The 25324-nt window shown below is 38.7% G+C and overlaps 1 protein-coding gene across 1 annotated transcript in view; it reads right to left on the bottom strand.

Annotated features, from left to right (window-relative positions):
* Positions 1-574: 574 nt before the first annotated feature.
* The window catches only part of LOC136863392 (uncharacterized), a 92387-nt gene continuing 67637 nt past the window's right edge, over positions 575-25324 (bottom strand). The window contains exon 6 of the mRNA XM_067139800.2: positions 575-1067. Within this exon, the coding sequence (XP_066995901.2) occupies positions 915-1067 (153 nt within the window). The 3' untranslated portion in view covers positions 575-914. The remainder of the gene's footprint in view (positions 1068-25324) is intronic.

Below are 25324 nucleotides of genomic sequence, written 5' to 3'. Positions count from 1 at the left end.
GATTAAGGGGGCAATAGAACTTTCCTTCGGAAAATAAGTCATATCCATCATTGATCAAATTCATCGCTAGCACTAATTACATCCAATACGGACTAATACAATGAAATTTGTCAACTGTCACCAGAGCATGACATAATAGAAAGTCACCACTAACTAGCTAGCTGGCCTTATGCCAATGACTGAGCATTGCATGACCTTTCACTCGTTGCCAGGCTAGTAAAGGGAGGGGAAGCACTCCTGGAGCATTTCATTAAGTTCAAACTAGTATTAGAAGGGTATAACCTGAATTTAACAAATATTTATACATTTCTTAACAATATTCAATTCATGATATGTTTAAAGAAAATAAAAGTGATCTGATAGAATGTGATCTTTCAAGACGAAACCTGTTCTGTTTATAATAGTATCTCTTTCAGGTGTAATCTGCTATGTTTCCTTTTCCAGGTTATTTCTAAATTTATGTTATACTGAATTAAGTTTTGACACGTGGAAGAACCTTGGTTATTAATATACTATAAATATTAGCACAATAATTTCAAATACTACAGATTCTGTTTTTACAAGAAAAAAAAAAAAAAAAAAAAAAAAAAGATACCACAGCAATGCAGGACAAAAACACATTGAGGGGTAAAAGTCACATGATGCAAAATTGTGGGCAAGAGTAGATGTGTAAGATTACGTTGGACATACTTCTTTAATACAACGAATATAGAATTACTTCAGAAATTTTACAGTAGATTAAAAAAAAGAATCTTTTTAAACAAGCTATTACACAGTTCATAATTGAAACTAAGACTAATATAAATTTTAAAAAGAAAAATGTCAAAATATAAGAAGTAATAATAGAGTATTGCATTAAATTTAAACCTCTGAAGAGATACGTCATACAGTTTGAGAGAAATACTGCTAACCCACTAATCCTGCTCAATTTCCATCAGGTAATCAGCCACGCACTTAAAACCCCTTCGTGAAGCTTCTGGAAAAAGAATGCCCGTGGGAGGTAGGTTGGCACGGGAGCGGCAAATAGAACAGTTGCAAAGATCGCGACATGGTGGGCATGCCCAATTCTGCAATTAAAATAAAGAAATAATTATTAGATAAGCAGAACAAGCCAAGGTAAAAGTAATAATTAGGAGAGAAATATAGTAGGAATTCCGATTCCTTGCATCTGGTATAGGACTGCCAGATTTCATGACGGGAGAAACAGGGACATGTATCAACACTGAACTTCAGGTACCACAATGAATCAATAGATAAAAAATGGCTTGAACTGTTATGCAGTTACCTTCATTTCCACACTGGGTTGAAACACCAATGATTAGGCTTTGATAAATATCATCCCTAGAAAGCAAGGGTCGTAAGAACCAAAGATAATTTTACAGGAGAGAGAAAAAATTGTTTTTGTTCACAAAAATGTATTTCTTACAAATTACGCACTGCAACTTTAAAGCAGGAAAACAGGTTCTGAAAAAAATACATTAAAAAAGGTGTTGTAATCATGTTATTAAGATTTAAGCCAGGTACATGAACTTTGCTTCTAACATTTACTGGACTCCTAATGCTGTGATATTGTATTACACACAAAATTTCGATGTTTTTGACAGAGAGTCACTGGCGCTTGCGCTCAGATCCTAAAACAGGGTGTATCCATGATACAAACTTCCAGGGATAATGGAAGACAGCAAATTAATCGATTCGAGATAAGGAACCACATTCTGGAAACGGTCAAGTCTGACGTTAAACAAAATTCTACCCATTTAAGTCTGTTTACCTGTACAAGTTTCACACGCTCATACCTGCCAACTTTCAGAAATTAAAAAAGGTAAGATTTTTAATTCTTAGATTTCATCACATAGGCTATAATACTGCGCCACCTTCTAGGTGAATAGTGAATAGTTAATGTTACGGTGATATCCGTGGAGCAGAAAGAGGTGAAAGAAGGTGCAGGCTTGAATGGGTCTAACTACAATAGCAAAATTCAAATTAAAACTTTAAATAAAGGTTATATTTCCTTCAAAAAAACAACTTCACAAATTTTCACTAGGTGAAATAATGAAATATCAGGTACAATGCCAATTCAGTTACAAGGGTGGAACACCCCAGAATAGAGAGTTTAACAATTTCGGGCTTCGAACCCTCAGTTTACACGTTTACAATTTCAAAAGAGGTATGCTTATACAAAGATAGAAATCTCACGAATACAAGAGCACTTTGTTCCAACAAATTTACCGCCTTCCAGAGGCACTCCTCAATATTATCGAAATTTAGGAAAGAGCTTACCTGCTCTCCAAATTTAACAAATTTCTTCCAGCCCACTTAAGGCAACATTACAAAACCTTTACAATCTTAGGCCTCTCTGGGCACAATTAACAATTGACAGAACTTAGAATACAGGGGTATCTAGTACCGAACCTACTGAGCCATCGTAGAAAAAAATAGGTTAAATGACTGGCCCGAACACAAACTGAATGGAGGCGTACACTTGCGCTCCTAGATAATGAAGTATTAAAACACTATAACAGGGCTCTCGGCCCGGTGATACAGGGGCTAATCTCAAGCTACTGAGGTGACTCGAATGAAAAATTTAACACATTACAGGAAAGAAAACGGTTACGAAATCGTAGATACCTCGAACCAAGATGAAGGGGAGCTAGAGAGGGTAACTAACTATTCCCGATTTACAGTTAAAAGACTATGAAATTCTACGTGAAAAGGAAGAAGCTTACATTAAAACAGTTACATAGTTAGAAATCCGGACCTTCCCTGCGGATAAGTTCGCGGAGACAGCAAGAAAGATAGACTTTAGGTCAGGGTCAGCCAACTGGCTGGCGTGTGATGTAAGAGAAACCGTGTGACGTCGGAGAGCCCATGTGACGTAAGAGCGCAGAAGGTGGGGAGCCGCTGTCTTAGAGTGACAAAGACAGCCTCGCTTTGTAGTAAACACGTGAAGTGCCATACATGCTGGTGGCTACGGCTTTTATAGACGCTTTTCACAAAAAGCCACAAATCCTTCTTGTTTACAAATTGATCTCTTAGTTCTCTATCACACTGTAAATCTAATAACTAATTGTAGGTCTAGATCAACGTTATCTGCAACAACTGAAAATGGCGTGGTTAAAAGTTGAATATAAGTTTCCAGATACTCCAAATTATTAAATCTAGGATCAAATTCCGGTTTTTATGATTTTGACATACCTATCAATACCCTCAGCCGCATCATGTTAGTAGTACAGTACAGTACATAAGTATGGACGAACCAGGCATATCACGGTGCGAGAAGCTATCTACGCCTCCGATCTTTTTATCTTTATGGGAACATCTATATTTACTTGTTGAAAATGATAGGATTGCTACAGCTAAATGTTTAGTTTGTAGAAAAGAGCTACAGTATGTAAAAATATATATAATTTACAACGCCACTACAGTTTGTATTACGCTGCAGATTATGATCAGTATCAAGGTGAGGAAAGGGTACGTGTAATTACAGAACTAAAAGGTAAATTAAATAACCATGTCGAGCATTCGATCAGTGAGTCAGCAGTTCGATTGAATTATAAAATTTCATATTTAATTGCGGTCTGCCTCCGTAGCGTAACGGTCAGTGTTATTAGCTGCCGTCCTCGGGGGCCCGGGTTCAATTCCCGGTACTGCCAGAAATTTAAGAATGGCAGGAGGGCTGGTATGTGGTTGAAATGGTACATGCAGCTCACCTCCAATGGGGGTGTGCCTGAAAAGAGCTGCACCACCTCGGGATGAGGACACAAGTTTTTTAATATTTAATTGCAAAGAAACTTAAACAGTTCAGTGGTGGTGAATTAGTAAAGGAATGTTTAATTCTAGCAGGTGAGGAGTTTTGTCTAAATATCATTCCAAGAGTTCGAAGCTACCAGCTTGTCCGCGCACACAGTGTCGACAAAAATTCAAGACCTATCTGATTATGTCCACCTGCAATTATTAGAACTGGCAAAAAGTTCCGGGCATACTCCTTAGCAATTGACGAGGGCACAGCTAGCTGTTTTCATACGAAGGGTTGAGAAAAAAACTTTACAATTTGGAAGGAAATACTGGATTTAGTGCCTATGAAAAATACCACGAAAGGCATCGACATTTTCAACTGCATTGTAAGTGTTGTTGAAAATGCTTCTTTACCATGGAACAAACTAGTTTCAATAGCAACAGATGGTGCACCTTCTATGGCAGGGCGCAATTCTGGAGTAGTTGGGCTCATAATATTTTTAAAAAAGTTTCCCCGATGGCATAGGTTTTCAGCGAGAGAGCGAGAGTGTTGAGTATTTTCGGTTCCACGTATGCCTGTGAACGAATCTTTTCTATTTTAAATCAACAAAACCACAACAGAGAAGCCAGTTGTCAGGTCACGATTTTAGGTGTGCTCTTAAACTTAGTGTTTCCTCAAACATTAACTCCAAATATTGCAAAACCAGTCAACGAAACAAGACTACAAACTATCAAGGAAACCCACGAGTGGCAACCGAGTATCGATATCATGAGGTAAAACTTATGTTTTGAGTTTACAGATTACTCTCTGTACTATTTTTGTTGTAAAACTGTGCTGTTTGTTACTATTAGCACTATTTTTACAGTGGGTGATATTGTCAAACACAGCAATTTTGTGTTCAATGTAAGTTCCGAAGATTCACCGGAAAAAGCAAGTTTAGTTTGTATATGTAGAAATAACGTTGCTTTATACCTTTTACGCTACTTCATAACAAAGTTACGTTACAATAAATTATATGGAGAGAAATATGTACTACACATAACCGCATTGTACTACCTGCAGCCCTTGGGCCTCCCCCTAGGAATGACGTTGTGATTGCCCTCGCCCCTCTAGCCTTCACTTCTCAGTTACAGTACTAAGTACTTCGTTTCGCTGCCCGAGCAGAGTGTGTGACGTGTTACCTGACATCACACGTACACGCAGTTGGCTGACCCTGCTTTAGGTGGCCATTACTTGGCTGTTGTTCTGCCTGCCGATGAATGAGGTGTCCTGTCTTAACACACACACACTCAGATGACGATCAATGAGACAAGGTAGCCAGAAAAGCCTCAGCTTATATACCCGCAGGGAAGGTTCGAGAGGATTTTGGACTAATCCGGACAGACCCTCTTAATTTTATTGGTAAATTCAAAATTTTATAACCAAAAACCAAGAAGAAGCCTGTGATAGGCTGAAAACTAAGTACAGAAAATTAGTGATTGGTCACAATCAAAACTGGCGGAATGAGAGAGAAGTGTTGCAAACCTTGAAATATATAAAAAAAATATATTTAAAAAATAAATGAACGTTGATTTACTAGAGAAAACCTATGAACACAATTTCTTTCAATAACAACTTATTCCTCTTTGCACCAGAGTGCGTGACCAAGTTTTAGGTAATGACATCTATGGAGAAATGTCCAAACTTCTTGAAGTAAACAAACACAAAGCAAATAAATCCAGTCAGTCTAGGCAACCTCACAACACAGGTACTTAATCCTTCAGTAGTGACATCATCTGATTAAAGTTCCAACTTTATGTAGTGGCAGTTTCACATTTGGTTCTTTAAGGCGCACGTTTTGAATGCACGGAGCTGAGGTGTACCTCCCGCTAAATTTAAGATAAACTTAATTATAAACAAGGGGTCCGCCTACTCAATACAATATATAATTTATTATATTAGTACGTTTCACCCTTTAAGGGACATCATCATGAACATTCCTTTTAACATTTAATGGACTCTCATAATTAATGAAGTTGTTATATTGGATTACACACAAAATTTCAATGTTTTTGCCATAACATGAAGAGAAAATACCAGTAATTGTCACCGACAACTCCCTGAAATACATTCAACTCGTTACAATTTTGAAGTAAGAACGAACACAAATGCACTGAAATACGCAAATCTACCACATACCAAACAGATCAATGTCTCCTACACTATTAACATACGATTTTGACAGGGGGAAAAGCACGGAACTGCAAGAAGAAATAATCACGTGACCTACAACTCCAACAAAACTATGCACAGAAAAGATGTTAACAGCGCATCAACAGAATAACAAACTCATTCTTTCGTCCCGATTAACTGAGTCGCTAGCATGCGCTAGACTCTCTTGCTTGTAGGAGGATTGCCATCCAAAATCCCCAACTGTAAAGCACACAAAGTGCTGTGGTGAGTGGGAAACACGATATACAAAGGGAATGGGCGATACCCTCGCAAAATAAGGCATCAAATACATATGCTTAAAAATGAGGTTGCATAAATTACACAACACGTAAGAATTGATCATTGATCCTAGGGGAAGAGTACTGAGAGCGCACTGGAGGTTACATTGGTCAAAAACAGGAAAAAGAAAAATCAGAAAATCGGAAGACGAATTATAAAACTGAAAGCTTCTAGGTAAAGTGGAAGGGTTGGCAGGTACGCACGTTGCTCCATTTACAACAATTGTTTGAAATGGCGTTCCCCTGCATCAATGCAGGCATACATCGTCTCGCAAAGTACTGTCGTACCCATTTGAATATCCGCAATGTCATTTGAACAGCGTCTGAGGCAGCGAGAATTCTTTGCTAAGAGATCCTCTTCAGTCTCGACAGGTGCCTCACACACTAGGCTTTTCACAAGAGGGTGAGATCAGGAAAACGAGCGGGCCACAGAACAGGACCTTATCTTCCTATCCGCTTTGCAGGAAATTTCTGATCCAGGTGTTCACGAAGTCAATCCAACGCGAGGTGGAGCTCCATCATGTTGGAACGAAGTCTGTTGACGAAGGGCAAATGGGATGCGTTTCACAAACTTGGGTAGTACATCTCCGAACACCACTGTCTACACTGCTGCATATAGGCAGGGAGGAAGAAGAAACTGGTCTACTACATATTCGCTGACTATGCCTGCCCACATGTTGATTGAAAATTTGTGCTAATGGCTCTTCACAAATGTTGCGTGGGGATTCTCATTGGTCCAAACATGACTACGGTGACTATTTAGCATTTGGGCTCTGGTGAAAGAGGCTTCAGATGTGAAAAACACATAAGCCGGGTTTCCAAAGGGCAACGGTTTCCTTCCAAGTGCCATTAAGCCAACACAACAAAGTTCACGAACAATCGCAAGAAACCTTTACCTGGTGCCCAGCTTTATACCTCATCTACTTTACTTCCAAAATACGAATCAGATTCTTTTTTCACTATAGGAGTGATAGTGGGTAATTCTGAGACTGCAGAGTAAATTCCCCGCAAACATAACAAGTTCAGGTTAATCACATTTGTGTGACATGGCGAATAATTGGAAATGCATGGTTCAGTAATAACAAAAAATTAAAAAAAAAAATAACCAGAAGATTACCAGTTATGCATGGGGAGACAGAAGAACGAAAATGTCGATTGATTAGATATTAGTGGAAAAACGACATTGGAAAGATCTTACGGATGTTACAGCTATTCCTGAGGAAGCCTTTCAGGGTGACCATAAAGCAGTGATAGCAAAGTTTAAAGGAGCAGTCACAAAAATACAAGAAAAAAGAGAAAGATAAGGGTATAGAGATTAAAGGAAAAGAGTTTCAAGAAGAGTTTATTAAAGATTATACTGATGTTTGTTGTTGAAAGTGGTCTAACAGCTAGGTCATCAGCCCCTAATGGCATGAGGCACAACGAAATGAAAATTAAAACTTCACAATGTATCCAGAATAGAATCTAAAAGGAATGATAAGAAAAGGATTGTGAAACAAAAGCAATCAGTGAATCTAATTCACAATGTCTTAATTACTGGGATGATTCTGGTTATCGTAAGGGTGACCAAAATCCTGGTCACCAACCCCTCACATTGGTACCAATCACTGGTAAAGCAAAACCATGATGTTCCTCCAACAGTGATACTTATCACAGGTAACGTAGACTCACTGTGTTTCTTGCAGGGTGGTACTAATCAGTGGAAATGTAGACCCACGGTATATCACAATGGCACTGCTCACAGATTAACACAAACCCATGGTGTTCTGCATCTAAGGGTACTACTCTCAGGCAACATAGACCCAGGTCTTCCTCACACACTGGTGCTACTCACAGCGAAAACAAAGCATTAGAGCGGAGCACACTGCACTTACTCTCGCTGGACGCTAGTCTATGCAACCGAGCGCCCGCACCCCCGCCATGGTAGAACGCACACAATGGTACCAATCACAGGCAATGCCAAGATCCGTGGTGTGCCGCACATAATGGTACTGCTCCTAAGCAACATAGCCACATGGAGTTCCTCACAGAGTGGTAATGATTGCAAGTAATGTTGACCTAAGTAGTGTCATGGTTCAAATATCATCCCTTGGTTGAGCCTCTTCACTACTGATCTGCATTTAGGGCAGTCTCCCAGGTGGCAGATTCCCTATCTGTTGTTTTCCAAGCTTTTTCTTAAATGATTGCAAGGATATTGGAAATTTATTGAACATCTTCCTTCGTAAGTTATTCCAATTAATTACTTCCCTTCCTGTTTGAGTCATCAGTCCATAGACTGGATTGATGCAGCTATCCATGTCACCCTATACTGTGTTAACCTTTTCATTTCTATGTAACTATTTCATCCTACATCTGATCTAATCTGCTTGTCATATTCATATCTTGGTCTACCCCTACCGTTCTTACCACCTACACTTCCTTCAAAAACCAACTGAACAAGTCCTGGTGGTCTTAAAATGTGTCCTATCATTCTATCTCTTCTTCTCGTCAAATTTAGCCAAATCGATCTCCTCTCACCAATTTGATTCCATATCCCTTCATTCATGATTCAATCTATCCAACTTGCCTTCAGCATTCTTCTGTAACACCACATTTCAAAAGCTTCTATTCTCTTTCAGAGCTGGTTATTGTCCATGTTTCACGTCCGTACAATGCCACGCTCCACACGAAAGTCTTCAAAAACATCTTTCTAATTCCTATATCAATGTTTGGACATATAATCAAATATTTGCCAATTTGTCATCTTGAATTCAAACTTTCTTCATATTGTGATCTGTCATAATTGAAAATACATGGAGCAAATTGATTCGTCTACTAATGTCATTCCACGCCATCTCTCCACTAACAGCTTGGAAAATACCACTTGGTGTGAAACAAAAGCCAAAGGTTTCCACCTATTCAACACTATTTGTCGTAACCTTGAAAAAGCACTTGCATATATTTTTGAAACTAGTTTCTGTCTCACTAGAGACCATCATCCATCAAAATCAAAGTTAAGGCAAGACATTAATATAGATAAAATTTATGAAGCCAAGCATGAAATTCAGTGCAAGACTATCAAAGATTTGATAAACACACTCATCACAATCACATGTCCTGTGCAAGCTCTCAGCTTTCTCAGCATTTCTTCGAATTCATGGTACTGCGCAAAAGTCCCAGGGCAAATAGTTCACATATTGGCCTACTGCCAGTTTTCATCATCTTCTAGCCTCTTATTATTCCGAAAAGAAGCAAGGAGCGCATCGTACGTTTCATTCACATCCTATGCGTTTGGAAATAGGACTTTTCTATAAATTATTAGATTATTTATGTGATGACCGAGTTTATTAGTTACTTCAGGATGTCAAAGAAACATTGAGGAACTCTTCGAAGGAATGAAACAAGATATTACGGGAATGGATACCAAGGTGGGAGGAAAAAAAAAAACGGCTGAAGAAAAATTTGCCTTAACTTTGAGGTAATTGAACTGAGATGGTCATTATTTGAGACCATGCATCTCTCTCCTCAACTCTTGCTACATTAGTTACACTTTAAGTTCGAGATGGCCGTATAATTTGTATAATGAAATCTTCCGTGTGAGTGATGTGTTGTATGAAAATAAAGCGAGTCTGGCAACAAACACTAACCATACCATACACCGTTAAAATTTCTGACCTCACTGGGAACTGAACATCATTCATGCTGAATATAATTTATTTAGCACAGTTTATAGCATTTTTTTAAAAACTGAGTCCATAACATGAAGGAACATGAAATACACAATTGGCACCGAAGAGAGTTCTGTAAGGGATGCAACTGAAGAATGAAGACCCCAGTGCACAGTCACCAGTCGGGATTGCAAAATCTGCGACGGCTGTCAGTAGCGGGAGTGAACTACTTCAAGGTCGGTCACCGAGAAAGAGCAGCCCAGTGTGAAGAGTTCCATTTAAAATTATTTTTCTCAAGCACGGGCTGCTGGTAGCCGATTCCTGTTGCCTAGTGTGAAACAGCTCTTAATGCATTGTACTGTGCAAAGTCCTAGGGCAAATATTTCACATAAACATGAATTAACAGACAAAGATGAAATAACAGAGAAAGCTGTAATATGTTGACCTTCATTTCGTCCTTTCAGACATTTACAAGTCTGAGTGCCTGCTGCACCAGCATCTTACAATAATGCAACTTGGAAGTTGCATATCACTCCAAGATCGAGCGGCTGCACCTCGCTCGTACAATTAGCGGGGAAAAAAATTCTAGTCAAATTTGTTAGATAAGAGGTAATAGGAGGATGTGCTGTGCATCAATCCATGAACAATAAGAACTTACAACATTTTCACTCCCATTTTGGCATCCATGCTTCTAGGCCAGTCTTCTAAAACTTGCGCAGTGACCCAGGATTTCTTATTGTCGATTTACTTCGTGGGGAGCGAAGCAATATTTTTAACACAACACAGCTTTGAAACTTTGCCAACTGGAAGTGGAGGCAATTTTTCACTTCAACCACTATTAGCACATAACAGAACTGTTACGCGTTTTCTTTGTTTCCCGCAGTGACATTTCCCCCCCTTTGAGTGCCACTGAATGTCCAGGCATTAAATTAAAAGGAGAGGCCTGTCTAGTATGCATTGATAATCTCGTTAGGAGGGAATCGAGATGTCCGTTCTTTCAAACTATTTCCTTTCCAATCTTGCAATCTCAGCATTGACACTTTTGCTCTCTCCACACACATTATGACTGTGGATACCGTGTCTAACCTTAAATTTGTTTAGCTAGCTAGTTCACTTTCCTTTTTGCAAAGCATTGCTCCGCTGATTGGAATACCTTCTGCCCTATGTTGCTTAACACGTTCCCTGATTTGCGAGTCACGTGACCTGTACAGCACAAAAATGTAGTGCTGGACAAATCTTACACATTTTATTCCTATGCTGCTACGGTGATAACTTTGCGTAACAGTACGACAGCGAGTCACAGGTGTATGTACGTTACTGCGGCACCATGAGGCACGGGTGATTCATGGATGTAATGCAGCTTTTACTATTAGTTATAGTCGCCTGTGCCTCGCATTTTTACTATACGTCCTGCTCAACTGCAGTGGACAACAGGAGCTACACATTGTTGATCAAGTATTATCGTGCTGTATCCGTCATTATAGACTAGCGGAAATCTGTTGTGACAGAGGGTGAATACCCTTGTCATCGTGTGAAGCGATTACAGGATTTACAATTGGCATCCTTTCTATGGAGCATAATGGTTAGAACGTTACATACAGATTAATCATCTTATTCTTAACTTCAGGAGATGAAGATATCCAATGCAGCGATACTGAGGATCCCAATTTTTCATTGCCAAGTTCATCTTCACCAGTGTACTCAAACCGACACAGAGGTACACGATAGCCACAGTAAAAGTGACAGTGAACGAGTTAAAACACAATCAGTTAAATAAAACTGCAGTTGGGGTGATATAACCAGGAATGATTTAGGCTTCACTGTTTTTCCTGGGGAAGCAAAGGTTCAGTTGCAGTTAGAAGAGGGACAGCCCACTGATATACCCTACTCTCACTCTGTGGACGACAGCCTATTAGAAATGATCATTCAGAAAATGAACAAATATGCCAATCAATTTAAACAAAGTTATGAGAAAAGCAAGTCCAGAAGTTTGAAATGGAAGAAAACTAATGCTGAGGAAATGAAACAGTTTCTAGGAATTATCATGTGTATGGGTCTTGTTCCGCACCCAACTATTAACCCTCAAATGGTTTAACGACGATGTATCACCCTTTTCGTACAAGTCGTCATGGTCAATGACGATACATTGACTGTTTTGGAGCCGTCCATTAGACACACTCATTATGCTTAGTAACACACAAATGTGCTCTATGTAGTATCATTTTAAACAGCAGATTACAGTCTCTTGACTAGTTCCTAGGCGGTAGACTGCTGTTTAAATGAACTACGCAATCTTAAAATTCAGAAACACACACAAATACTAGAAGAAGAAAATTTTCTATTTGATTGACCTGGCACTTTTCAATGCTTTTGTTCTGTACACTGAAAAGCCAACGAGACAAAGATTTCATTATTAGTACTGTTGAATGACTTATCAACCTCAACTGACCATATTCCTCCACAAATCCCAGGCCCTGCACACAAGCTTGACAAACTTCCTGGAAAGCTGGAACGTTTATGCATAATCTGTGGACCACCAAAAATAGGGGAAGGATGCGGTATTGGTGGCCGGGTTGCAACTGCAGTTCACAGGGAGTGTTACCACAATTCACAGCAACATTTGGAGGCCTGAAAGGAGAGGAAGGAAAAGGAGAGAGCAGTCTACTTCTGGCAGCTCCGAGTGACTTTGCGGAGGCGTTCTAGTGACAGAAAGTTACAATAATTGAAAATCTTCCACCTTTTTGATACTTTTTATTTGCCTTTTAGCAAATTTTTATTTTTAAACACGTTATTTGCAAGTACATTGATTCTCTTAGAAACTACTAGAATACCAATTAAATTAAATGATATTAAAACAATGTGGGGGTTAATGGGTTTATGAAATGAGACTGGATGATTACATAGTTGGTCAGCTTAAAAACTATATTCATTGGAATAGTTGTTAAAAGTTTCACTTTGTTACATTAAAAATGTCTGTCTTCCGGTTAAAAGGTTTTAAAAATGATTGACCTCATGACACTGTTCAAATTGTTGTTGAATGTTTTTTCTCTTTCACTCCTTCCAGGTAAGCTGTTATTTATTATGAGCTTGCTTAAAGTGCCCTAAATTGAGTCTAATGCGGAACTTTGAAGCTGATTGCTGGTCAATTTTTGGGAAGGGAGCTTCGTCTCAATTTCTGAAATGAAATGAAATAAGGAAACAGGAATTTGTTTTTGTAATGAAAACATGTGTCTTTACATAATAACTTAATGTATAAAATGGTCCTTTACCTTGCTGTTGTTAGACTCCAATTCTACTGTGACCCTGGAGGGACGTTTGATGCTGCTTTACGTCTAGTATAGTAATGGTGTGTGTGTGTTCCGTTGTTTGCTCCTCCTTTCGGGGAGGCAAGGCTGCGAAGAGGAGGAGGCGTGTCGCTTACTGTCACGGCTTCGGCTGTAGAAGGGGTGGGGAGAGGGGATGTACAAAATGGCGGAGGCTCGGGTCTTATTTATCCTTTTACTGTCTGTGTTGTGTCTTTTGCCTAAAGTTTCAAGACTTGATAATATCCTTCAAATATAGGGTTTCTATTGTCAATTGTTTCATTCAGGTTATTGTCCTGATTGCTTTTTTGTTCTAAATATATAGATTTTCTAATGCATTTAGAAGAGCTCCTTTGTTTATTTTATGCAATATAGTTAAATCCTGCTCTATGGTTGTGAACTGATGTCCGGTTGAACTCTTGGGTTGGCCCATCGCGGAAATTTTTTTGTGTCTTTCAGCATTGACATGCTCTAGGTATCTTACAGTAAAACTGCACCCTGTTTGTCTGACATAACTTTTTTCACATTGATGACACTTCAATTTGTAAACTCCTGATTCAGAATGTTTGTTTTTTTCCTTAGGGAATTAACACTATTGTAATTAAATAATTTTTGCTTTGTGTTATTGCTGGTTGAATACATGATCTTATAGTTATATTTTCTAAACAAATTGGTTACTGCATATAAGTTGGGTTTATTGAAACTGAACTTGGCGTATTTGTCTTTTTTTTTGTTTCGAGTGTTAGATTAGTTTGTAATTTCTGTTTGAATTTACCGATTATTTTGTTTATTATTTTTAGTTCAAAACTGTTGTATTGGGCTTGTTTGCGAATAAAGAGCAGTTCTTTTTCTCGTTCTGTGTGTGTAAGGGGTATATTAAACCCACTATATATGTAACTGTAGTAAGCTGAACTTTTTTGCGATTCCGGGTGCAATGAGTAGTTCTTTATTGTAATGGGAGTAAAAGTGGGTTTTCTGTGTATCTTGAAGACAAACTCTTCCTTTTTCCATGTTATATTTATGTCTAAAAAATTTATGGAACATTCTATTTCTTTTTCTACTGTAAACTTTATTCTAGAATCAAGTGTATTTAATTTATTGAGGATATCGTCACTGTTGTTCACTCTTCGGTCTATTACGGCAAAAGTGTCGTCTACAAATGCGTATCCATAAATTGAGACCTATTTGTCCTATTATTTTGGTATGTTCGAGGTAATCAAGATAAATATTGGCTAAAATGCCCAAAGCGGGAGCACCCATTGAGAGGCCTTCCTGTCTATATATCTCCCCGAAAGGAGGAGCAAACAACGGAACACACACACACCATTACTATACTAGAATTGGAGTCTAACAACAGCAAGGTAAAGAACCATTTTATACATTAAGTTATTATGTAAAGGCACATGTTTTCATTACAAAAACAAATTCCTGTTTCCTTATTTCATTTCATTTCAGAAATTGAGACGAAGCTCCCTTCCCAAAAATTGACCAGCAGTCAGCTTCAAAGTTCAGCATTAGACTCAATTTAGGGCACTTTAAGGAAGCTCATAATAAACAACAGCTTACCTGGAAGGAGTGAAAGAGAAAAAACATTCAACAGCAATTTGAACAGTGTCATGAAGTCAATCATTTTTAAAACCTTTTAACCGGAAGACAAACAGACATTTTTAATGTAACAAAGTGAAACTTTTAACTATTCCAATGAATATATATAGTCTTTAAGCTGACCAACTATGTAATCATCCAGTCTCATTTCATTAACCCATTAACCCCCACATTGTTTTAATATCATTTAATTTAATTTAGTTTCTAAGAGAATCAACGTACTTGCAAATAACGTGTTTAAAAACTTAGCGATTCACCTAAACTTTAACAACAGCTGAAGATGTTCCCAAGTGAGAACGAAACATGTACTGTTTAAAAATAAAAATTTGCTAAAAGGCAAATAAAAAGTATCAAAAAGGTGGAAGATTTTCAATTATTGTAACTCTGTGATTAGATTTTGATACGAAAATTAAGCTGATTACTTGCAAAGGCATTCTAGTGGTCGTGTATATACTGTACCAGTAAAATAGCCCGACTTTAAGAATTAATTCTAAAGTTAGCACGAAATGGTTCTCAGGGCAATTCTGGGCGATTTCTAGCTAGGGCTTGGTACAGGAGGCAGGGTCCTATCTACAAGAAAAATTTAAAATAGGTTGAATAATAGTTTTTATTCAGAAAATGCATTTCGAAGTGCACAGCACCTTACTGTTGATAGTCGCTGTCTTCAACATCGCCTTTTGATGAACCATGCTCCCAGTTCACCAGGCTGAACGGGGCTGTAACAAGTTCTGGAAGTGGCCAATATTACGTTGAGATAAGGCCGGAACACCCAGGTTGGTTTGATATTGGTTTGAGTCTCAAACTTTCAACGTTCTGGACGATCTCAGACATTCTCCGACGATGTCGCGGGGTAATCAATGGTCGCATAACTTACATGAGTGTCCAAATTTACACAGTCCCCCGACACTTTGGTTTAACAGCACCGTTTCATTTAATATGGTTGTGATATGCAGTCGAATTCACTCTTAATATTGTAGATAGAATTTATAAGTTCACTAAAGATGAAGATGCGGGTAGCATAGAGATTGGAAGAAAATAAAGCACAGTTCACGAATAGAGATAATGAAACTGAAAATTGTTCACGCACTTGGCACAGTTTGTGGCGATTTTCCACTAATAAAAGGAGCACATGACATTGAAAGAAATGTATGACTGCTCTAGAGTTTATCACCGTCATGAAATAATACTAAACACTTTGACGAAGAGCTAAGGTTGAAATGAAAAGTACAGTTCGTTGTTAGGCGCACTTGACATTAAAGTAAATAGATGACTGTTCAAGAATTTTTCAAAGACACTGCTGTCGGTCACACACAAATAATTTACACACTGTTCAGAAGAAATAATGCACAATTTGAATTAGAAAAAAAACACAGTTTGAAATCGGGGTGAAACACTCTCGTCGTAGCACACGATTATATTTATCGTGGTAATCGCTAGCATTAACATTCATGGGAAAGTTCAAACACTTTCATAAATACTCGTGTCTATTAAGGAAATTATGCTGACGGAGATTTAAAGAAAAAAGTCAGTTAATAGCATAATGTAATAGTGTCACACTGACAGTCACGCTGACAGATTTAAAGGGAAATATGACAGTTCCCAGAATATTGCAATAGTGTCACTTTTAAATTAACATTGGTTCGGAGATTAAGTTTCACACAGGCAACATGGTAATGAACTCAGTTTCACAAGAACGAAAGTAAATTATATCGAGAAGTTTCTACATGCGCACAGAATAGAAGTTATACTCGACTGTTGTCAGCAAGTCCAATACACGACTTGTCACAGAGTTCCAACACACGCAAAAATTATAAGTTCAACTTAACTGATGGATTCAATGTCCATTACAAAGACTTTGTCATACATTAAGAGTTCACATGCGCACAATTTATTAGTTCGACTTGACAGTCAGAGTTAAAGTCCAACATGAAGACTTTGAATATTCGAGATAGCCTCGGTCAGCACTCCGACTGACAACAGCGTAGTGTGGCGTGTCAGGCTGGCCTCCCAGCTACGACTGTGATCTGGGTCAAGTGAGCTCTCCTTATATTCAGTTTGGGGCTCCTACGTGATCAGATAACGTGATCTCTTGAGGCTGATTATCTCGCAAATCCCTCCACGGATTTACTTGAGATTCACAATTTCAGACGTTTACGTTATCCTATTCAAAACGACGTATCACTCAAGTCACTGTAATAATAATTATTACAGAAGTTTTAAAATTTTTCAATCGAATGTTCGCGAAGGCGTGACGTTCATATTCTGAACATACTAGGCCATGCAGGCTACACGTAGTGTCAGGCGGGTAGTCTATCTTGTCCCTGCAGCTACGTCACACACACAGCTGTCTGTGGCTCGCCTGCTCGCTCCTGCGAACGTAAACAAACCAAGTTCGCTCTGAACGTCTTGCGCGATGATGAAGTACAATTAATAGTTAAAAAATACGGCATGTACAGGTTGCAACCGGTACAATACGTATATACATATATCTTTATTTGTGTATACAGTATAACTGAAGTGTATTTTTTGGAAGTGCATAAAATTGTGAACAACATTGTGATTTGACTTCCTTGGGTAAGTCGAGTATCTTAGGGTCAGGTATGGGTACAAACGTTTCGAAACACTTTTTTGGAAACTCAGGATGGCTGTAAAGATATAATGAAGGCTGTAGACATAATGAAACGTACAAAACAAAATATTCATAAAATGTATTACACTGCATACCCTTCTTTTAAAACCTATTTTTAAGAATTTTTTACTGAAAGTATACAAAAATCCTGAAAATCGTGTGCCCGTAACAGTCTTATAAATAGACCATTTGAGGTCGAACTCATACTGGTCTAAGGAGGAGTTAAATAATGTGCAAGACTGGTAATGCCACGGGATCGTTTCCTTCTCTCGAGATTCTGGCACTTTGCAGACAACGAAGCTAACAACCAGGCGATCGTCTTTATTGAATCAAACCCCTCCTTGAAAAATTAACCCAAAATTTTGAGAATGCCTTGAAAATGGGGAAAGAAATGGTTACAGATGAAACTACAGTAGGGTTCCTTGGAGAGGCCGTTTAGTTTCCAGAATGTACATTCCTAACAAAACATGCAACTATGTGGAACAATCCAGTGAGTGAAAGCGGCGTGGATTTCTAAATTAAGGAAGTATCCTCTATGCCGATAATTTGTACACCAGTGTACCTCTGGCAGAAGAACTTCTGAGGAACGAAACAGTTTGTGTCTGCAACCCTTCATAGAAAGACGTAGAGTATCGATGATAGTGAAACACAAAATGAAGAAAGGAGAGGTGGTGGGTAACCTGTGTCAGCATGGTACTAGAGTTATCGAGTGAGTTAACAAGCGACCTGTTCGACTGCCGAGGGTGACCATCTGGTAAACTCTGGAAAGAAAAACAGAGACAGTGAACCTGCCAGGAAGCCTCTCCGTTCGTGATTACAACGGAGCTAAAAAGGGGGTTGATTTCAGCAAACAAGTGTCTTCCTATTGTTCAGGTATGCGGAAATATGTGCCTCATGACTCACACCAGCGAAGTATGGTACGAGACATCTGTGACTCGTGATGCACAGGAAACTTAGCCCTAGAAGTTATCATAGGAATGGCCTTGGATATTTCACATCATGTCTGGCAAAAAAAGTGTCACTACTGTAATTTCAAGAGATGGCTGCACTAAGCCCAGGTGGACCACAGACAGCCCTGGGAGGAGAAGTGCGCACACTCTCTGGAAGATGGAAGGACCAGCCAGAAAAGTTAGAAGACGATGGGTGGTTTTCTACAAAGCTCTGAGAGAATGTCGCACATCAAAAGATGCAGACAGGAAAACTAAGCAGGTGACAACGTACTGTGAGGAATGCCCAAACAAACCATTCATGTGCATTGTGCATTGGATGTTTAAGTCAAGTTCATAAATGCTGAAATTGAACTTACTGTGTTCAAAATAAAAACTTCCCTTGTAGAATAACAAAATTAGTGAGATTAGTGTAAATAGTTTAGGGAATTTCTAGATCAGTGAAAAGACAGACAGTTGGGTTCGAATGGAGAACAGCATAATTTAAAAAGTTATTTTAAATTTTATATGCAGTGCCTTTATTAAAGCAATATTGAACTTTCGTCATGTAAAAAAAGTTCAAGTTTCCTACCTTTTCTTGTTATTTGCCAGGAATTCTTACCCTGCACCTTTTGAACGACAGGCTGAAAATGACCCTGTCTAAAGGTCGAAACTGGTCCCAACTGTGATTGACTTATAATGTAACCTTGCATTAGTAAGTTTTCTTGTAGTGAACAGGTGGAACTATAATATATCAGTAATTTAACAGTGATCTCAGTTCAATTTGGACCAAATGAAATTCATATAATTCACTGTTCTGTGCTACGCGAGGCATGGGTGACTCGTGGAATTCAAAGATTACTGCCGCTGAACCAAGCGCTGGTGGATCCCCCGCTGAGGAATGCGAGAACTTGACATGATTAAACGTAAGGAACTTCATCTTTTTGTCCGTACTGAACTGAGATCACAATTAAATTAGAATCTAATGGGTTCCACCTTTTCAATACAAAATACAATGTTGTTGGATGGTATTTACAACATTATTTATTACACAACATGTTTCGGTGTTCAATTTTTGACACCATCATCAGCTACTCAGAAAGTGCTAAAAAAACTTGGCAATCTAAACATTAAACAACATATTGTCATACTTAACTCCTTAATATACATATATACAGACAATAGAATATTGCACTAATTAAATCCTAAACATCTACATTATGCTATATTAAAACTCTAATATGTAACAAGAGAATTCTTGTAAGTCACAAATATAAAATTTCTCGTCTGCTTAAGGAATGTGAAGACAACTCATCAATGTCTGTGATTCTATACTCTCGTACTGTCCAATTCAAATGCGAACTTAAGATTAAGGAATTAAAATTGCATGCAGTCCATTTGATGTTAAAATGTTCATCTATATATATAAAAGCAAGTCGGTCTGGAGCGATGTATATATAAATATTTAAAAATGAAAAAAGACGCGAATTAATGAGGCACTTCCAGAAATCTCTGAAGTTTGAAACTTGGTACGGGAGAAGCTGATGACCCCAGGATCCCTAGAAAAATCAAAAATTCTGAAAATTCCCTCAAGGGGGCATGCTGGGGGGCCTCAAATTTTTGGCTCCGCTTAAAAACGCAGTCGTATAATGTATCCAAAGCGACAACCTATAGGTTTCGTGGGCTTAAAAAATTTTCAGGAATTTCCTAATTTTTATTCCCCGTCCCCCTAAATCAAGATGGCGGCACATCCTGCCAGACGAGGTAGAAAATTGAAATTTGGTGAAATTATATCTTTTAGTCCCTAACCGTGGGAAAAATTCCGAGATGTTCAAATTTTTCACGTTTTACCCCCAGTGATATCGAAATATGGAGGCAATTTTAACGACTGTGAAGACATTCCTTTTGAGCTATTTTTTGGCTAAACGTAGTCGTATCACAAAATGGATGGCACAATCTCGCTTCAATTAAGAGTGATCTACAACTTTGGTCCCATGACTTTTTGTCGTATCTCTCTCCCTTATACTTTAGATTTGGTCGTATTTCTGGATTGTTCATAAATTTGGCAATTTTTACAAATATATTTCATTGTTTGACACACTTATGGGAATGATGGGATCATCAAGTTAGGTGCACACAATGGCACGATCATGGGCCATGTGTGGACCACGTTTCATGATTCTAGCTTAGTGTGCAAAAAGTAATGTAAAACGTTAAAAATGCACCCAAATTTGACCCTATTCTAATTTTTAACTCAATTTACCCCCTAAATTTGGAAGATACGAGGTGATGGTTTAGAAACAAACCTGTAGAGCGATACATGAGTCGTCTGATGCCGCAAACCGTTTGTTAATATCATGCACCGTTTAGGAGTTGTGAATCTCGAAGTGGAGGTCTGCACTTTTCAACGTGCTCAAGCTTATCCCTCATCTATATGTATATATATATATATATATATATATATATATATATATATGAAAATGAATGTTTGTATGTTTGTAAATGACACATCTCCTCCTAAACCACTGGAGCAATTTCAATCAAATTTTGAATACTTATTATTTGCTATCTGGAGACGAGCACTATGGGGGTAAGCCACCTCTAGCCCCCTTAGGTGTGGGGGGTTAGGGGGGGTCAGGTAAAAAAATAATCGAAAATAGTGTCGAATCCATAGTTTTTGAAGCCGTTGAGGTGAATAGTGACACTCCCGAATTTTTAAAGGTCAAATTTCTGCTCCCATTTGGGTGGGGGGCGAGGAGGGTACTGATATATAAAATTAAACGAAAATAGCGTCGAATACATAGTTTTCGGGGTCGTTGAGGTGAATTGTACACTCCAGATTTTTAGTATCAGGAGAAAAACCACGTGAGGGTAAGACAGCCCAGGAAACCTTGGGGGGGGGGGGGCGGGGGGCAAGGGGGGTCAGATAATATACAAATTAACGAAAATAGTGTCGAATCCATATTTTTCGGGGTCGCTGAGATGAATAGTGACACTACAGATTTTTGAAAGTCCAAGTTCAGCCCCCTTTGGGGAGGGGGCGAGTGATATATAAAATCTATCTATACCACATACAAGTGAATAGTGAGGTGAATAGTGACACTCCCGAATTTTTAAAAGTCAAATTTCTGCTCCCATTTGGGTGGGGGGTGAGGGGGTACTGATATATAAAATTAAACGAAAATAGTGTCGAATACATTGTTTTCGGGGTCGTCAAGGTGAATTGTACACTCCGGATTTTTAGTATCAGGAGAGAAACTACGTGGAGGTAAGACAGCCCAGGAAACCTTGGGGGCACTCCGTATTTCTTAAAGTCCAAGTTCAGCCCCCTTTGGGGTGGGGGCGAGAGGGAGTGATATATAAAGTATATCTATACTATATATAAAAATGGATGTATGTATGTGTGTGTGTAAATGACACGTCTCCTAAACCACTGTGCAATTTCAATCAAATTTTGAACACTTATTGTTTGCTATTTTGAAACGAGCACTGTGGGGGTAAGCCACCTCTAACCCCTTGCGGGTGGGGGGTTAGGGGGTCAGGTAAAAAATAAATGACAATAGTGTCAAATCCATAGTTTTTGGGGTCGCATAGGTGACTAGTGACACTCCCGATGTTTGAAAAGTCAAATTTCTGCTCCCATTTGGGTGGGGGCGATGGGGGAATGATATATAAAATTAAACGAAAATAGTGTCGAATACATAGTTTTCGGGGTCGTCGAGGTGAATTGTACACTCCGTATTTTTAGTATCAGGAGACAAACCACATGGGGGGTAAGACAGCCCAGGAAACCTTAGGGGCGTGGGGCAAGGGGGTCAGATATACAAATTAACGAAAATAGTGTCGAATCCATACTTTTCGGGGTCGCTGAGATGAATAGTGAGACTCCAGTTATTTTATAAGTCCAAGTCCATCCCCCTTTGGGATCGGGGGGGGGGAGTGATATATAAAATTAATCGAAAATAGTGTCGAATACATAGTTTTCGGGGTCGCCGAGGTGAAATGTACACATCGAAATTTGAGTATCAGGAGACAAACCATGTGGGGGTAGAACACCCCAGGAACCCTTAGGGGCGGGGGAGGGGGCCGAGATATAAAAATAATCGAAAGTAGTGTCGAATCCATATTTTCGGGGTCGCTGAGATGAATAATGGCACTCCGGAATTTTTTTTAAGTTTAGCCTCCTTCGTGGTGGGTGGCAACGGGAGAGTGATATATAAAAACAAACGAAAATAATGTTGAATCCATAATTGTCAGTGTCGATGGGATGAATAGCGATAAGTCCAAGTTCATTCCCCTTTCTGGTGGGGGGTGAGGGGGATTCAGATTTTAAAATAATCGAAAATAGTGTCGAAGCCACAGTTTTAGGTGTCGCTGAGATGAATAGTAACACTCCCGATTTTTTAAAACTCAAAGTTTAACCCCCTTTAGGGGGGAGAGGGGAGTGAGACATAATAATAATCAAATATACTGCCTAATCCATCATTTTCCGGGTCGCTGAGATGAATAGAAACATTCCGGATTTTTAAAGTCCAACTTCAGCCCCCTTTGGCATAGAGGGTGAGGAAGGATGAAAAAACAAATTGTAAAAAATGCCCAAGGTGGTAGACGTGTGTATGTTCCAGTATGACTTTCAAGTATGACTTACTACCTGGAAAACATACTGTGGGAATAAGATGCCCCTAGAACCACTACGGAAGCAGGTGAAATATAATCCATATTAATAAATAGAAGTCAGTTTGGCGTGATCTATATATACTGTACTATATATATAAATTAAGGCATGAAAATGAAAACAGGCGTGAACTAATGAGACCATTCTAGGCATCCTAGAAACTTAAAACTTGGTTTCAGGCAACCTGATGACTTCAGGATGCCTAGAAAAATCTAAAATTCTCAAAATTGTCTGAGAGGGACACGCTGGGAGTTTCAAATCTGCATAAGAACACAGTCGGTGATATTTATCCAGAACTATAACCTATAGGTTTCATTGGCTTAAAAGTTTCCTGAAAGTCCTAATTTTTAACCCCCTATCAAGATGGCAGTACTATCTCCCAGACGAGTTAGAAAATTGAAATTTGGCAAAATTATAGCTTTTAGCCTGTAACCGACGGTAAATTTACGAGATATTTAAACATTTTATTTTTTACTCCCGAAAATATCGAAATATGGAGGCAATTTTAATGACAGTGCAGACTTCCTTTCGGGGTATTTGGTGGCTAAAAGGTAAGTCGTATCACAAAACGGATGGCACAATCTCGGTTCAATTTGGAGCGATCTACAACTTTGGTCCTATGTCTTTTTGTCGTATCTCTATCCCTTATATTAAATTTGGCTCTATTTCTGGATTACTTAAATTTTGCACTTTGTACTCGTATAATTGATGGTTTGATTCACTTATAGGAAAGAAGGGATCATCAAATTCTACACGAATATTGGCCCACCCAGCCAAATTCTATGTTTGAAGCTGTCACATAAGTATCTGAAAAGTAATTCACTGTGTGAAAACCTTACACAAATTTCACCCTATTCAACGTTTCTAAAGTAATCTTGCCTTTAAACAGATGAGATACGAGGAAATATCATAGGGCCAGCCATTTGGATTGCTAAATTAGGCCAGAGGCGTCTTCATACTATCCGTTTTTCAATATGAATGCACTGTTTAGCAGCAGTTATTCTGTAAATGAAGGTGAACATGCATATACTTCTGTATGTCGACCTTCATTATTAATTTAAGTCGATTTGTAGCGATCTAGAAGGGAGTGTGTCTTACATTGTAATTAATATTTTACAAATCAATAGTGACTGTCAGCAGGAGGGCGTCTACTGTTGTAATCAGTACTCCCCACATATACTTTAACTAGCAATAGGAATGGGGTCCTTCTCCAACGCCTGTGTACCATAGTAATGTATAATTCCCTTCTTGATTTGACTAGCAGAAGGCAAGGGAGCGTGCATTTTTTAAAACTCTTTTACCTGATTCTCTTTATCATTCGGTATAGGTGCCCCCGATTATGAACAAATTTACCCATGAAAATGTGACCGACGTTACGCATAGTGAAATTCGGCCGACAAGTGGACCTGTCGTTATCATCACAACCCTGCAACTCTCACTTTACATTGGAAACAACGACTGCGGAACTCCCTATGCTTTTTCTCGGATAACGCCAAGAGACATGCAATTAAAAAATTCTTATTCACTTCATGTACAGCAATTTACTTCGATATCCGTACACATTGTAGAATACTGTAGCGAAGCACGGGTACATTTGCTAGTTTCATGTATATAATAACCACTTTGTTGGATTAAAAGTTCGTTATATACAATATGATTGTTAAAACTGAGCCGTCTTCTTAAATTTATTAAGTACAAAAAACTTTGTATTTTTAATGCTGTATGCGTGGTTGGAACTGTAATTTAATTTGTCCTACAGTTGTTAGGCGGACATATCTTCTCAGTTCAATGGAACCCTGCAATGATGAAACCCAATGTTAAGAGAAAAGCAAGAATATTGATAAAGAAAGCTAATTGAATCTAACTGTTGATACGGCTGACTCGCCTCTAAAGCTGTGTACATCGCGTGACTGCTGCAGCGCGACGAGTGTGTCTGCTAGTATCTTGTGCTGTGTGATGAAGCACCAGGGAAGGAGAAGTAGGGGCGGCAAAGGGGATGTTTCTAGAATGTCGAACTTTTTGGGAGAGAGTCCGGGAGGCGTTGTGGACGAAGACAGTAGTAAGCAAAGTTGTTACGTAGAGTTCGGAATACGTAAACAATAAAATAATACCTTGGGTTTTTCCGAGATTTCATTCAAATTAAGGTTAGCGTTATAGTATTGGTCTAGATGTATTAGACATGCCTCCGTAATGTCAAGCTTCTGTCCCTTAGACAGTGTTTCCATGATCGAGGTCTTTATCTATGTGAATTTATGTTTGTACTCATGGATATGCTGGCCTACCGCTGAGAATCTGGGATATTTTACAGCGTTAAG

The sequence above is a fragment of the Anabrus simplex genome, chromosome 2, assembly GCF_040414725.1.
Source record: "Anabrus simplex isolate iqAnaSimp1 chromosome 2, ASM4041472v1, whole genome shotgun sequence".
In the NCBI taxonomy this organism is placed as follows: Eukaryota; Metazoa; Arthropoda; class Insecta; order Orthoptera; family Tettigoniidae; genus Anabrus; species Anabrus simplex.
Note: the sequence above shows the minus strand (reverse complement) of the source record. Positions and strands in the feature narration are given on the sequence as shown.